Here is a 15,240-nt window from a genome sequence, read left to right as displayed (position 1 = left end):
TGGGGTGAGAAGTGCTGGGAGGAGCCAGGACTCTGTAGCAGGTGCTTTGTGATGCTGAGAGAGCCTGGTGGCCAAAGTCCATAGAGTAGGCATAATGTTTCTGTGCACTGTATAAAGATTATCCTTGTATTCAAATGCTGATTTCTCTGCCCCATATCTAGCTCCAATCTGGGCATGGTACTGTAATGCTTACTCTAAGAATCCTTTGTCTCAAGTTTATGACAAACATTGCTCCCACTTATTCTCTTGTTTGTCAATAAAAACTGACCAGCCAATAACTGAAAAGAGAGAATAGGGAGTAACTTCAGCCAGCCAGGAGAAGGAGGAGAAGGAAGAGAAGGAGGAGGAAGAGAGAAAGATAGGGAGGGGGAGAGAGGATTGAGCCATGAGGAAGGGGTCTGGAGAACACCATGGAAAATCACTGAAGCACAGAGAGACAGATCAATACTAAAAATGCAAGTATAATTGGGATTTTGACTGGGAGGTTGCCAGAGTAGCCTAGAGGAATAGAAAAGGCTTATAACTGTCCAGTTATTGTGCTGTAAAGATTATCAAATACATTTTATAGTTTCTGCCTCATCCTGGGAGCTAGCCAGGGATAGAGAAAAGCTGCCACTTTTAAAAATGCATTTACACCACATTGCTATGTTAACTATCACCTCACTTAGTTGTTCCCGAGAGGGTAGGTTCCTTTGAGACCTCACAACCCCTCCTCCCACCCACCCACACACACCCCCCCATTCTCTGAGTAGCCTTGGATGACAGGGTATTCTTGAAGCCCCTGTCCAGCTTGACTGCCCGAACCTTCTCAATGGTTTTGAAGATAGTCCCTTTGGGAAGAGACAGAGGGTTAGAAACAGCAACATGGCTATGGCGCTCTAGAAGCAGTGCTGGCCAGACATGGGCCCCATTGGAATCACTGGCACTTAGCTAGGCCCTAGTCGTGCCATCAGCACTAAATTAAGCATTTTACAAGTATTAACCCTTTCAAACGTCATGAACATCCAGTGGTACGGCAACACAACCTCCCTACTTCACAGAAGTGGAACTGAGTCACGAAGACAGAGGAGGCAGAGCTAAGAGTACAGCACGAGCAGCGACTGTGCCCATGCAGACGTCAGAAGGAGAGCATTCTTTGGGAACTGATATAATATTTTCATGCATTTTTTAAATCTATGTAAGGGCTGGAAAGATGCCTGTCAGTAAAACAATTGTCATTTGAGTATAAACTCCTGTGTTGGATCTCAATAACCCATGTAAAGGTGTGATTGTACATTTAATTCTAGCACTGGAGATGTAGAGACAGACAAGCCCACGCAGAGATCTCCAAGCCAATGAGAGACTTTGCCTTAAAAATAAGGGGGTGATCCCCGAGACCCTAGGTTGTCTTCTGGCCTCCATACACACCAGCAACCACAACAAAAGGATGGCTGGCTCAGCAGGTAAACCTGCTTGCCACACATGCCTATGGCCTACGTTCAATCCCTAGAACACACCCAAGGTGGAAGGAAAGAACCAATTTGTTGTTTTTAAAAAACAAAATCCCAAACATCCAGTTTACCAATGGAGACTCAGGAGCCAGATGCTGGGGTGAAAGAAAGCCTGCTAGGTCAGAGAGGCAGAGAACGCACTCAGCTGACCTTCCGTCTCCACAGATGTCCCAGAAGGAAAAAGCTCCGAAGAAGTTCCATGCTGTCTTAAATACCTTTCAACTCAAAGACCCTCTTTCCTGGGTTTTCCTGTGTTCACTCGCTGTCAACTGGTTGCTTCTCCACCTCTTGACCTATTGACTTTATTTAATCCTGTTTACAGAATGTTTGGGGGATTAAAGGTGTGTGCTGGGGCTGAGCCACACCACAAGATTTTTCTAGTTCATGATCTTGGGATTCCCAATGTTATCAAATATCCTGCAACTCCAATTACTTTGCCTTAAAAATAGTTGTTTAAAAAAAAAAAAAAAAAAAAAAAAAACGTTTTGTCCTCTGCCCCTACACACATGGGCTGTGGCACACATTCCCACACATGTACCAAGAATAAAGGTTTTTAAACCACAGGGAACAGGCTCTACTGACTGTAGAGCTGAGTAGGTCTTATTGGGACTCAGACTATGTACACTGTCCTTGGTCTGGGTCTGGGTCTGGGTCTGGGTCTGGGTCTGGGTCTGGGTCTGGGTCTGGGTCTGGGTCTGGGTCTGGGTCTGGGTCTGGGTCTGGGTCTGGGTCTATAGCACTGGGCAATGGCAGGCCACCTACAGCTCTTTCCTCATCCACAATGAAAGTCACCAGAGGTTTGGGGCTTTTGGCAAAGACCTCCCCAGCCAGAACCATGCAATGACATAGTGGACACATGTGATGTGCAGGAGTGCGAGTCCTCTGCTCTCTTCTCTGACTCTCCAGTGGAACCACGATGTGGCGTCTGCCTCACAATGATGACAAGGTCCTGGACACGGAGGATCCTAGAAATGAAAGAAGCCTGGGCTCTGCCTGGCCAGGTGGGGTGGATCACCTCGCTCTGCTGACACCTGCCAATTCCCCTCCAAAGAGCAGACCCTCAGCCACCCAGTTACAAAAGCCTGGAGAACAAAATGCTTTAAAACCAGGTGATATGAACCCAATTTTCCTGGTTACTTGCTGTGCAACATCAAGCAAGCAACACTACCTCTCTGCATCTGTTCAATTGTCAGAAAAAAAGTGCAGTCCTTCTATGATGCTTTGCCAAGGTCAGAGGCTGGCATGTGCTTAGTACATAGCAAGTCTTCAGCAAAAGTCAGATCCTTTCCCTCCCAACTCCCAGAAGCCTTTGTTGTTGAGCTGCTGACAGACTCACATCAGCCTCCACCAGGCCATGACGAAGGCTGAAGATTTTCTCCTGAGTGACAGATCCAAGGAGGCAGAACAGGCAAGTACTCGATGTTCAGAGCATAGGCCTCACTGAAACCAGACTCTCTGGGCTCATTTTAGAGGCCAGAGGATAGGAAGGGCAGCCTAACAGCTCAGTCTACCCTGTCCTAGGTGGAGATGTCTGCAGGGGAAGTCTTCCTCGATGTTAACCTCCTCATTCTAGTGCCGGAACTGTGGGAGCAGGAAGGAGTGGAGGGAGAAGAGGGAGGAGGGAGCATGGAACTAGCAGGTTCTGGGCTACGCAATGGAAATAGTTGCTTTGTGCTCATCTGGTCCAGCTGGAACCTGCCTACCACCTGTTTGTGGATGGTGTTTGTTGGGATGTGATTTACTCAAAGTCCCACATGGAAGCTATTGATGGTGACAGTGAGTGGGCTCTAAGAGAACACACTGGCGAGTATGCTTTCCCGTGCAGCCAAGACAGTGACTGTAACAACAGGAAAGGGTCACTTCCCTGTTTCATTCTACAAAAGATATGACCAAGAAAGTGCCAAGAAGCTTGTGCCACACTCAGAACCATGCCATGTGTGGCCAAGTGTTAGAGAACAGACAGGTAGGCAGGGTGCTCTCCCCACACCCCAACAGTCTAGCCTACTTTGCTTGCAAGTGAACCTATAGGGATTGTGGCCCCCTCGCTGAGCTCCTGGCCCTGTGGTTCCTTTGACCTATCCTCTGATCTCCATCTGCAGGCCCTGGCAAAAAAGCCACCTACCAAGCTGCAAACCTTTCTCCCAGACACACCATGGTCCCAGAACCCCATTCACATGTCAGCTATACCTCTTGGACAAGCAGTTGAGCTCTGTGCCAACTGAGAACACATGGGCCACAAGGTATACCACAGAAATGGACGTGAGGATGCTTGAGGTAGGTTAACAGCAGCCACCTGCCTTTCCCTCTGCCCAGGGAGGGGCACATGCATTATTCAAGGTCCAGCATCCAGTGTCCCTGCCTCTGACATCCCTGCCTCCAGGTGCTGTCCCCAACCAAATCCCATCCCTTCTCACTTCGAAAGACTCACTGTTCTTGCCATTCAGAAAGCTACCTGTTGTCACACACTGACAGATGCTGGCCCTGACCCAAGCTAGTCTTCTAGGTGACACTGCCTACCATCCCTATGGAGTGTCTGTCCTGGGTCTTGAAGGGTGTGAGTGGCCTCTCTGCCACCTCCCAGCACAGAGTTGGAGCAATCCCATCTTTTCCATTATGTAGAGACAGCAGACATATTGCCGGGCTGGTCACTGTAGACATCCTCCTGCCACAGCTGTTAAGTAGTCAGGACAACAGACACATGCCACAATGCCTGGCTCCTCAGCCAGTCTTAATAATCAATGATCAATGCAGACACTGCTGCTAATAACCACTCAGGGGACACACGCTGGCAGGCCAGGCCCAATGTCCTTATTTGGGGTTCATTCTCCAAAATTCGAACTCAGAAACACTGTTGTATGCAAGGAGGCCTTGGCCCAGGGAGAGGTCCCTCCCATGGAAATACAGGAAGTTAAGCATCAAAGACACAGCTGCTAACAAACCAACTTTAATTGATAGTGTACACAGAGGTCCAGGCAGTGGAGCTTGAACAGATGGAACCAGGCCATACACCTGCCTGGGCAAGTACCTGGTACACTCTCAGAATTGGGGCTGGGGTTACTGCAGGACAGAAGCAGGTGCTGAAGCAGTCGTGCTGAGCAGCAGGTGTTGAGGTGTGTATGGAGTCAAGGCTGGGCCTGGGCCTGGGCCTGGTGTGTGCTAAGGGCTACAATGCACACAGCATCCACAGATAACTTCAGTGATTGCTCTGGGGGAGGGGTGTGTAACATGATCCAAATCCCTGCCACTGGGAGCTCCAAGAAGACAAGGTATGACGAGGTGTGTATGGAAGGCCCATGGCTGGCCTAGCTTGCAGTGAGTGACCTGGGCCTTGAGAATGCACTAGTAGCTTCCTACGGTTTCTGACAACCACCAGCTTCACTACTTTGTGTATGTGGAGGGGGGTACCATGATGCATGTGTGGAGGTCAAAGTTCCTTCTCTCCTTCCATCACATGGGACCCCGGGACTAAACTCAGGTTGAAAGCTTGGCAGCAGGTGACCTTACCCACTGAGCCGTCTCAACGGGCCAGACACAGTACTATTAAGACTAAAGCACAGATGTATTAAGAGTTGGTGAACAGAAACTTTGGTTTTCAGGGTCAGAGTCATCCCTCACCTCCACTCCTGTGTACCTAGCATAGCCTGAACACTAAGAAGAGTGCCACCAAGTCTTCCTTCCAATCTGTCCTGGACTTGGCTCTGGCTCTCAGCTGCTCCACTCCCTCCAACAGCTGTGTGTGCAGAAGGGGCACCATGGGTGGGCAGAGGCCGGAGCTGGGGAAATACAGGACCCCTCGCTCTCTGGTGCCTAGCACACAAGAGACCCAGTATGTAGTAGGTGCTTAGCAGATGTTTAAGAACTACAGCAGAAGAAAGTTGCATCTAGTCAGAGTTCTGTCCTGAACTTGTTAGGGGTTCAGTCACTCTCTCAAAGCCCAGTATCCTCTCCGGAGAGCAGGAGAGTCCTGCTGTTGTGGGCTCTTTGTAAGCTGATGGACACTGGGCAGGACCCAGCTGCACAGCCCGCCTGAGGGCAGGGAGGGAGACCCCAGCTAAAGCAATGGATTTGAATTGGGAAGCCTGGACCAAGACAAGTCATTGGGCTCTTACAGTACAAGGACTTCATGACTACTACAAACAGAACAGGAAACACTTCAAAACAAAGAGAAATGTCATATGGAGGAGTCTGGGAGTGGAGCCAAGAGGCAGTGGTCTGAGGGACACAGGCACGTCTCTCTGTCTCTGTCTCCATCTCCCTCTCCCCCTCCCCCCTTTCTCTCTCAGTTGGCTCACAGTCAGGGTGGCCAGGGACTAAGTTGTGGGGGAGGAAGAGTGTACACAGCTGGGCCAGAGGGCAGGAGCTGAAGACCCAGGAGGATGGATTCTCCAGGGGCATAGAGACCAAGCTGGTCCGAACAGAGGGAGCAGAGGCCACCAGGGAATCTGGCTGGGACATCTGGCTAAGATGTTCTCATCCTGTGACTTGTACTGAGCATCTTGCTTTGACGCAGGACTCCTGTCCTTTCTGCATCCCTCCCACTCTAAGGACACTGAAAGCTTGTCTCGGCATGAGTGCTAAAATGTCCCCAGATATGTCTCTGTCCTCCCACAAAGGAACCACATTCGTAGCTCACAGGAGGTGGCCAGGAATCAAGAGAATGAGCACAGGGTACACACCTAGGGCCCTCTGTGGGATGTGGGCAGTGGGAATCCTGAGCCACCTCCCTTAAGGCACTGCCCAAGCCCCTTCCCCGATGTCCCTGCCTCTCACTGGATGCTGCACTTGTCCCTCTCTCGTGCCTGGCCCTCCCGCAGGACCTTGGCCTTGATGTACTTGAGGTCACTGTTGACACTGGGGCGGCGGGCGAAGGGTGAGACCATGCCATAGGCACCTGCGACCTTGGTGCGACGCATGCAGAAGGGCCGGGGGTGGAAGGCATCACCGTACTGCACAGAGATCTTATGGTGCAGTGCAGGGCTCATCTCGTGGGGTAGCTTGGCCATGCTGAACAGCACATAGAACATCTCGTTCACATTAGTGTTCTTCTTGGCTGACACCTCAAAGTAGGCGCAGTTCTCGTCACCAGACACCAGCAGCTCCGCCTCCATGGCAGGGACCTGACGGCACAGCTCACTGTGGTCATTCTTGTTGCCACAGATCACCATGGGCAGCTCTGCTGCCTCTTTGGTCTTATTCTTCAGGCAGGACTTGACCTCCAGGATCTGTTTCTGGAGGCGTTTGACCTCATCGAAGGACTCCCGGCTATCCAGGCTGAAAACCAGGATGAAGACATCTCCTGTGGAGGGGATGAGGCAAGTGAACAAGGGCTAGGATGACCCGGTGTCCCACTCAGCACGGTTCCCGTCAGCTACCACCTAGGAAACCTGCAAACCCTGACCCGAAGGCTCTTCCAGGCATCTGCTGTCACTGTCCCCACTTCCCCAAAAAGGGAGCCAAGGTTCAGCAGGGTTTGTGGGTAGTGAGACACACTCAGGTGGATTCAGCTGCGGTCAGTCCCTGTCCTGATTCCTTACAGGACTGTGGAGAACCAAGTCATCCCTGTGGGGATGCACAATAGCTATTAGAGAACTCCCATGCACACAGAGGTGTGGCCGGCCCTACTCAGCCGTATCTCCAGAGCCCTCACCAGTACCTTGTCCACAGTAGGAATTCAGCATGTGCTGGTGTCTCTGTGTAGCAGACAATGTCAGTGAGAAGGGGCTTGGGTTTGCATCTTACCTCAACTTAGTAACTGTGTGTACCCTTAAGGTCTGTTGACTCCCCGAGCTCCTCAATTTCCCCTCCCACATCTTGTCAATTAGGCTGCCTTGAAGGAGGGTGACTGGAGCTAATGCACGCAGTGCGGCATGCACTCAGCCCTGTCAGGCAGGCATCAATAACGCTCACGAGAACAGGCACCTGCTGGGAGCAGAGCTCTGGGCACACCTGCTGTTTCCTGGGCACCTCGTCAGACCCCCATGGGGAAGATTTTATTACCCTTCTGTTATGGGTGAACCAAAGGCTCTGAAAGGGCAAGTAACCTGCCCAAGGTCACACGATCCAAACGCAGCTAGGCTACTGCTGAAATCTCACTCAGCCCGTGTCTGGCCTACAGGGTTTGCTCTCTGATTCTAGGATAAGTAAGAGATTGTGGCCCACACTACATCCACTGTAACACACTAATGGGGCCCTGAGTCTGACACAGTGATTAGGGTGCACACTGGAAGGGCTGCAGGTATGTAAGCCAGCTTCCAGTCGCAACCCCAAGCCAATTACCACAGAGAAACAATTTTGTTCTCTGGGACCCTTCCCACCTTTGCCCTCAACTTTACAGCCCTGCGTATGGTCTGAGGTCCCCAATTTGCAGATAGAGGGCCAGCCATTGGGTCCAGCCAAACATCACAGTTTGGAAGTCCAGAGAAGTCTGGACTTTACAAGCACATTTTGGTCCCCTATGGTGACACACACCCAGCATGAACGAGGAAGTAGAGACCCAAAGCACAGCACCCCATTCCAGCCCAGCCACCCATGCCCTGGGGCCTGCACACACCGGTCTTCAATGAGGTCAGTGAAGAGATGGGATGATGACTGACTGACACAGGACCTCAACTGTCTGCCAACTGCTGTAGTTCCTGCTGCCAGGCCTCATTCTGTCCCATTAGACTAATCCTTGCCCCTGAAAACTTGCAGCCTCCAATGTTCAGATCTGAGACTGTAAATGCCAGGCATCAGAGCCTGGCTGGCTGGCTGGCAGCTGCATAAAAAGCTGGCGAGAGTGAGCAGCCCTGTGCATCTTTTGTGCCCAGAACCAGGCTGGAAAATGAGCCCTGGCCTGGGCTGGGGAGCAAGCAAAGCAACAGACAGATAAGATCAGGATACGGTCCACAGCAAACAGACCCAACCGCATGCCTTGGGGTACAAAGTGAATGTCAGTGCACTGGTGCTGGCTAGGGATTGGTGGTCACCTATAAGTCAGAGGCCTGGAGTGGGGGAATGTATGCCTAATAAGCATTGTTTAATTAAACTTTACCTGTGTATCACTTTTATAATTGAAACTTAACATTGAAAGTATTTCTACCAAAGGGTATCCAGTCCCCTCCCACATAGGAAGAGCTCTTCCATGTGACATTTCCCTTTTGTGGGCAGCTGCCCTAAACCACCGTGTCCTCACATCCACACGGGAAGCATAGTCACAAAGCCACCGACAATGACATCACTATGCTACAGAGACAGGGTCAGGATTTGAACCCAGACCCACCTTGAGTTCCTCAAGCAGAATGTTTTCTCTCAGAATTGGAGGCCCCCACAAGCAGTCTGGGACAGAAAGGGTGAATGGGAAGAAAGAGGGGGACTATGTGGGGTTCTTAGTAGGAGTGTCTCAATGTGGAAGTATTTTATAAATTGTCATTTTATGTGTGTGTGCCTGTGCCTGTCTATGTGCATGTGTGTGTGCTAACATTGCCTGTTGTTCCTGTGGCACCATCAACCTTGGTTTTTGAGTCTTTCACAAATCTAGAAATTGCTGATCAGGCTAGGTTGCTGATCAGGCCAGTGAACCCCAGGAATCCTCCAGGCTCTGCCCTCCCAGTGCTGGGATGACATGCTCACCAAGACACCAGCTCTTGGTGTGGGTGCTGGGGATCAAACGCTGTTCCTTGTTCATCAACAGCAAACACCTTCCTGGCTGAGTTATCTCCCCAGTCCTGTGCTCTCTTCTCCTATCTCCATCCAGGGATATAGCTGAGGGCGTGGCTGTACCCCACAGTGGTCACACTAGAAAAAGCAATCAACTGAAGATTGGCCTCAAGGAATGACCATGGCAGCCAGTGCCATATGACCAGAAGGTCTGTGGTGGCCCACAACCTGTTCCTCTCTGGATGCTGCTCCTAGCAGGGCAGACAGTCTACAGGGTAGGTCCCCAACAGCAATCACCTGGATGAAGGCACTTAACCTCCCTGCCTCAGTTTCCTAGACATAACCTCCTAGCTCAAAGAGAGAAACATGGGTGCAGGCCAGCTGTGCCATCCCCTCAGTCGCCTCACCTGTAAGAATGGATAGCCGGCGCATAGCAGGGAATGGGTGGTTGCCAGAGGTGTCCAGGATGTCCAGCTGGTACATGTCCCCGTGGATGTTGTACACCTTGCGATGAAAGTCCTCGATGGTGGGCGTGTACTGATCCTCAAAGCGGCCATTGAGGAAGCGGGAGACAATGGAGCTCTTGCCCACTCTGGAGGCACCCAGAACCACCATGCGGTAGGAGTTCTTAGCAGGCACATTGAGTGTGCAGTTCCCACTGGACAGGGTCTTCATCATGGCTCTGGGCTGTGGCAGAAGCGAGGAGGCAGGAGTCAGAGGCCTCTGACCTTGGTCTCTGTAGCCCCTGTCTAGGTTTCTGCTTTCTATTGTAAAACTGAAACCATTGGCTAGGGTCCCTGAAGGACCTCAAGGTTGGAACCACTCCCTTGTTTGTTTATTCGTTCATTCATTCATTCATTCATTCATTGGTGACCTCTAATCTCTATTGTTTTTCTCAACCTGCTCACTTATCCAACCTCACGCTCTTGAGCACAGGACCAACCACAGGGTCACAGCCTTGCTGTTCACTGGGGCAGGAAGCCGCACCTGTGAGCCTCACTTTTCCCACTCTGTTCAATTGTGGCACAGCTGAAATTCCTAAAGCAGACACTACCACAAGGGGGAAGCCTTCTCTCAGAGCGCTCCTTACTCCTCAGCTTCCGGTGCATGGCTCAGTTCTTAAACTAAGGAGTCTATGGCTCTGCAGCTCTAATGGAAAGGAGGGAAAGGAGGTCCAGGCCACTTCCCTACCAACCCCATAGTGACCTCCCAGGATACACCCTGGACCCAAGGTTTGCATCATGGTAAGCTCCTTCTCACATATGGTCCACAACTGGCTTCAGTAACTTTTGCCTCTGAACAACCTGAGCTTGAGTGAGAGAAGAAGAGGTCTCAAGCATCATGACTCCAAAGACTGGGGTTCTGGGGTTGGGAGGGAAACCCAAAACTTTCTGTGGGAGTTTCTCATGTAAAAGGCTCTAGATCCCTCCTGAATTATGCAGGCTTCTGCTCCAATGGGGCTATCAAAGGGCTGTCACCCTTCCTCTGTTGTTTCAGCACCCTAGGATCGATCCCTCGGGCCCAGGGAAGTCTCAGCTAAGCCTCGACACCTTTCCTGCCATCAGCTTCTCCTTAGCGCCCGTCTCTCTAGCTGTGGAGCCCATCCCAAATGTCACCTTTCTAACAATACAAAGGAAAGTTTCCTAAGCCCAGGACGGCACATGGATGCAGGCCTGCAGAAACAAGGGTGTTCCTTGCTGGCCACTGCAAGTCATGTAGGCTGGGCATTGCACAAACCATACCTTTAGTAGGCAAGTAGGAGCTGCATCCTAGTGCAAAGAGTGTCTTCATAAAACTTATGAGTTTAAGTTCTGTTACACAAAGGTGCTGTACTCACTGAGACTCGGACCTCATCGGGATAACCCAACCATTTATCATCATTATCACTATCGTGGGACCAGGGTCTGAGATGGCTTCTCAGGCTGAGTGACATCATCCTGGGTGCAAGTCTCTAGGTATGCACTGACTCTGCTCATGCATACCTAGAGACCCTGAGGCCCTGTGCCTTTCCTAAAAGCCCACTTGGCATCTTTTGTCAATTTCCACAATGTAAATTCTCCCAAATCATAGCCTAAAACATGGCCTCCAAGAATGAACGTCACAGACACACATGGGCCAGCTCAGCATACTGTGGACCCCAGGCCTGGCACTGGAACCATCACTCCTGGGCCAAGGCCAGGAGCGTGCCAAGCGCATGCTAAGTATAGAACAACAACACTGCTGACATTTATTTTGCAGCTAATATACATCACGGGGCTGTGAGTGCCAGGCATACATCCGCTCCATCCATCAGTGACTCAGGAGGCAGATGATGAGGGCACTGAAGCACAGAGTGGCCAAAGTCCTGGGAAGGAGGGCCTGCCCCGTGCTGTCTGTCCTGCACACTAGGGGTCACCTTCCACTGTACACGTGCTTTTCTGTCCAGATCACTGTGGGCTATGCCAGTTACCCACTGACAGTTGTTCTGGGTGGTGGAGTCCTGGTCCTAAGACCCTGATGTGCCCCACTGAATGCAGACCTGTGAGTCTATGCTTTGGGGTTGCAGTGCTGTGCATACAGAAGGTGCTCAATAAGAGATCCCTGAATGAGAGACATCACAGATGACTCTGCAGGCATCAGGCTCACCCAAGCTTCTCACCCCTCTGTCCCCAGCCCCACTCTGGCTATGAGGCCTTCTCCCTTCACCCAGTCTACCTGCCTGGCCCCTGGCTGTGCTGAGAAGGAACCACTGGAGACCTGTGTTTTAGTTTCACCCACCCAATCCTTCTGCAGGGAGGAGGGCTGCTTATGGCTCTCGTTAGATGAAGTGCAAGAAGTGAGCCAGCAGTCCCCGGGGATGCAGTTTGCCTCCAATGCCTCCTTGCCCCAGCATCTAGCCAGGCCTCCCAATACACAATGACTGAAAGGAGGGAGTCAGAGGGCGGCAAGGAATCAGAGAGAGGAGGGAGGGACAGAAATGAAGGAAGAGAAAGGACAGAGGACATCAGAAAGGACTCGTGGAGGGAGGAGCCTGGCATGGAGTTAGAAATAAGAGCCAGAGGATCAGAGATGGGTGGAGACAGACAAGGAGAATCCGAGGCTTTCTCTGCTGGGCTGACAGACCTATTCTTTTCACATGGCTTCAGCCACGTGGGGCTGTGTGAAGCACCCAGATACCTGGAAGCCAGGTGACAGGGCCTCTGTGGCTCCACCCCTGTAGGAGACTGAGAGAAGCCCTAAGGCCCTGTGGGCAGTCTCCCCTGCTGCCTGCCCATCTCACTCTGTTCCCAGCCTGGCTAACCCCACAGTGGGGAAAGACAGATCCTAAACACCAGAGTGGGGATGAGGGCAGGGGAATGAGAAGCTTGGGTGAGCCTGATGCCTGCAGAATCATCTGTGATGTCTCTCATTCAGGGATCTCTTATTGAGCACCTTCTGTATACACAGCACAGTAACCCCAAAGCATAGACTCACAGGTCTGCATTCAGTGGGGCACATCAGGGTCTTAGGACCAGAACTCCACCACCCAGAACAACTGTCAGTGGGCAGCTGGCACAGCCCACAGTGACCTGGAGAGAAAAGCATGTGTATGGTGGGAGGTGACCCCTAGTGCAGGACAGACAGCAAGGGGCATGCCCTCCTTTCTAGCAGCCAAGCCTGGTGGTCTAGAGAAGTGGGGGACTGAATGTAAGAGGGACCTGGATGTAAGCAGGGTGCTAGAAGGTACCTCAAAGACAGGAGTGAGGCTGTCTCCAGAAATAGTACCCAGCACCCCCATGAAGGGCCTGCCTTATTCCTATGAGAAGCCCTCCAGGGACAGATGGAGACTCTAGTTCTCAGAAAAGTTAAGTCCAAACAGCAGATGCCTGGATGGGATTCCAAGCATGCTCCTCAGCTGTAAAACCTGACCTCTCACCTCTTCAAAAAGCCACTCCCACCGCTCTAGTGGCTTGAACTAGTCTTCTCCTAACAGCTCTGACTCAGTGGAGCCCCAGCTGGCACTGGGCAGGGATGACCCTGTGATCCATGTTATAGTCCTGTTTCCTCTCTCTCTCCAGGCAGCTGGGGCCGGGCATCCTGCCCAGGTCTCTGCATACCCTGACAGCCAGCTCGCAGGCAGTGCAACTGTGGGACATTCACCTTCTTCCGTTTTGTCTACCCCAGTGCTTGACTGGAGTTGAGCAGGTCCAGATGGGTAAGGATACATTCCTTGGGTACATCCCAGAACTAGGTTCACCAACACCACCTGCCACTGGTCACCATGCGTGCACATCCCAAGCCTCTTCGGACAGACACACTGTAGTCCTGACTCCTCCCCCATACTCTGGGGAGTCCCAGGAGCTTTACAAAGCCACCCTTCCCATCCTGGAGAGTTCAGGAGAGCAAACAACAGGGGGGCATATGTTTCTGGGTGATCAGCTCTGCTCTGTGCCAGCACAGAAACTAAGTGATCTGGTCTGCACACTCAGCTGACCTCTCTGTTAAACACTGGGTAGAAACAAACCCAGCACAGTCAGGTACCCAGAAGCCTTTCCAATACAGGACTCTGTGGGCAGTCTCTCTGAGCAGCTGTGGGCCACCTGGCTACTCCCAGCCCAGTGGAGGACTTGTAAGGACTCCATCTTGTCCATCTGAGGCTTAGGAGGAACCAGAATCAGAGGCTCCAAAGCAGGTCGTTGCTCCAGACCCTAGTCTAGCTCCCAGGAGATCCAGGACAATCTCAATACCCTTCCTCATCCTTCCTAGGCTGGTGGAAGGGGTGGGCAAAAGAGTTGGAGGCTCAGAGGCCCCACACACTGGCCATCTGAGTACAGAAAACCCTTGTAGCAAAGAAATCTTGTAGGAAATGCTCCGAAGCCAAGAGACTCTAGATCAGTTTTAAGTTTCCCTTGTCATAAAATGCCAGCGTCATCAAGCTTGCGTTCCTCTGCTGAGCCGGCTGCCCCACTCCACCTAGCTAGCTATTCTGTTCCCTTGGGATGTCTCCCTTACCTGTGAACAGCGGGATGGACCCCGAGCACGGCTTGGAGGGCTCCCTGGAAGCTCCTGGAGGTGCGGGGAACCGGCTGCCGCTCCGGCCGCCGAGTCTCCCGCGGTCTGCGGAGGCTCCAGGGTCACTGCGTACGGATCCTCCTGCGCGTGGCGCCCAGAGCTGGGCTGAGCGCGACAGGGCGAGGAGGCCCGCGGAGCAGTGGATGACCCATGGGTGGGCTCCGAGGACTCGGCGGGGCCGGGGCGCTGGGCTGGCTCCGGCTCGCCGCCGGCAGCCCTGCCCTGCCCCGCCACGGGGGACTCCGGTTGAGCCAGGTGCACGGATGTTTGGGGGCGTCCAATACGGGGTGTCCCCGCCTGGGGCTCCGCGCTGAGGGGGAGGGGGCACGACTCCGGGATGTAGAAGAGAACCCCGGAGACCAGGGGGACCTTTGGGGGTGACGATCGGTGTGTGTCTCCAGCCTACAAACCTGCCTGGCCGCTTATGTTACCTCCTCTGGCCGCAAAGCGAGTGGCCGCGTGCAGGGTAGAGGGGCTTGCGCGCCGGGCAGCGGCCTTCCCAGCTGCCCGCAGTCGGGTAGCTGACCCTCGCGGAAAGGACCGCCGCTTGTTCCTCGCCGGACGCCGCTAGCTGCGCTCAGCGCGCGTGTGGGAGGGGGCTCCGAACGCAGCCCCGGGGCTCAGCAGCTCCAACTTGTCCGATGCCGGCGTCGCTCCGCACTGTGCCTCCTCTCCCCAAGGGGGGAGAAGTTTCTTGGGGTGGGCTCCTCTCTCGTCCTCTCCCACAGGCGAACGTAGAGTCCTCCCCCGGTGGCCCAAGCTCGGGGTCCGGATACTGCTCCCTGTGCCTACCTCGGACCCTGGCACGCGCTGCGTCCCGAGCCCACCTGCCCCGAGCCGACGCCGGAGCTCTGCCGCCGACACCCCGCCCCCGCCACGAGCGGCCAATCAGCGGCGGGTCCCTCGGCCAGGCCCCGCCTCCGCCCCACCCCAGGCTCGGAGCCGTAGCAATCTGCAGCTACGCGTGCCCGGGCGCGTGGGGATGGGGCCGAGGGGGAGGAGGGATGTCCCGAGGCTTCGGCCACGCGCACCGTGACCGGAAGGCCGTATGGCACGGGCCTGGGAGGCTGACACTGAGCACGCA

The 15,240-nt window shown here is 53.2% G+C and overlaps 1 protein-coding gene across 1 annotated transcript; it reads right to left on the bottom strand.

Annotated features, from left to right (window-relative positions):
- Positions 1 to 4,418: 4,418 nt before the first annotated feature.
- Rasd2 (RASD family member 2) lies at positions 4,419 to 15,034 on the bottom strand. Its single transcript, XM_034522096.2, has 3 exons — positions 14,097 to 15,034; positions 9,533 to 9,812; positions 4,419 to 6,786 (listed from the first exon to the last, which is right to left on the bottom strand). The coding sequence occupies exons 2-3, from the start codon at positions 9,801 to 9,803 to the stop codon at positions 6,257 to 6,259; spliced, it is 801 nt and encodes a 266-aa protein (XP_034377987.1). The 5' UTR covers positions 9,804 to 9,812; positions 14,097 to 15,034; the 3' UTR covers positions 4,419 to 6,256.
- Positions 15,035 to 15,240: the final 206 nt, after the last annotated feature.

The sequence above is a fragment of the Arvicanthis niloticus genome, chromosome 18 (assembly GCF_011762505.2).
Source record: "Arvicanthis niloticus isolate mArvNil1 chromosome 18, mArvNil1.pat.X, whole genome shotgun sequence".
NCBI classification, from domain to species: Eukaryota; Metazoa; Chordata; class Mammalia; order Rodentia; family Muridae; genus Arvicanthis; species Arvicanthis niloticus.
This window is presented reverse-complemented; position numbering and strand designations above follow the sequence as displayed.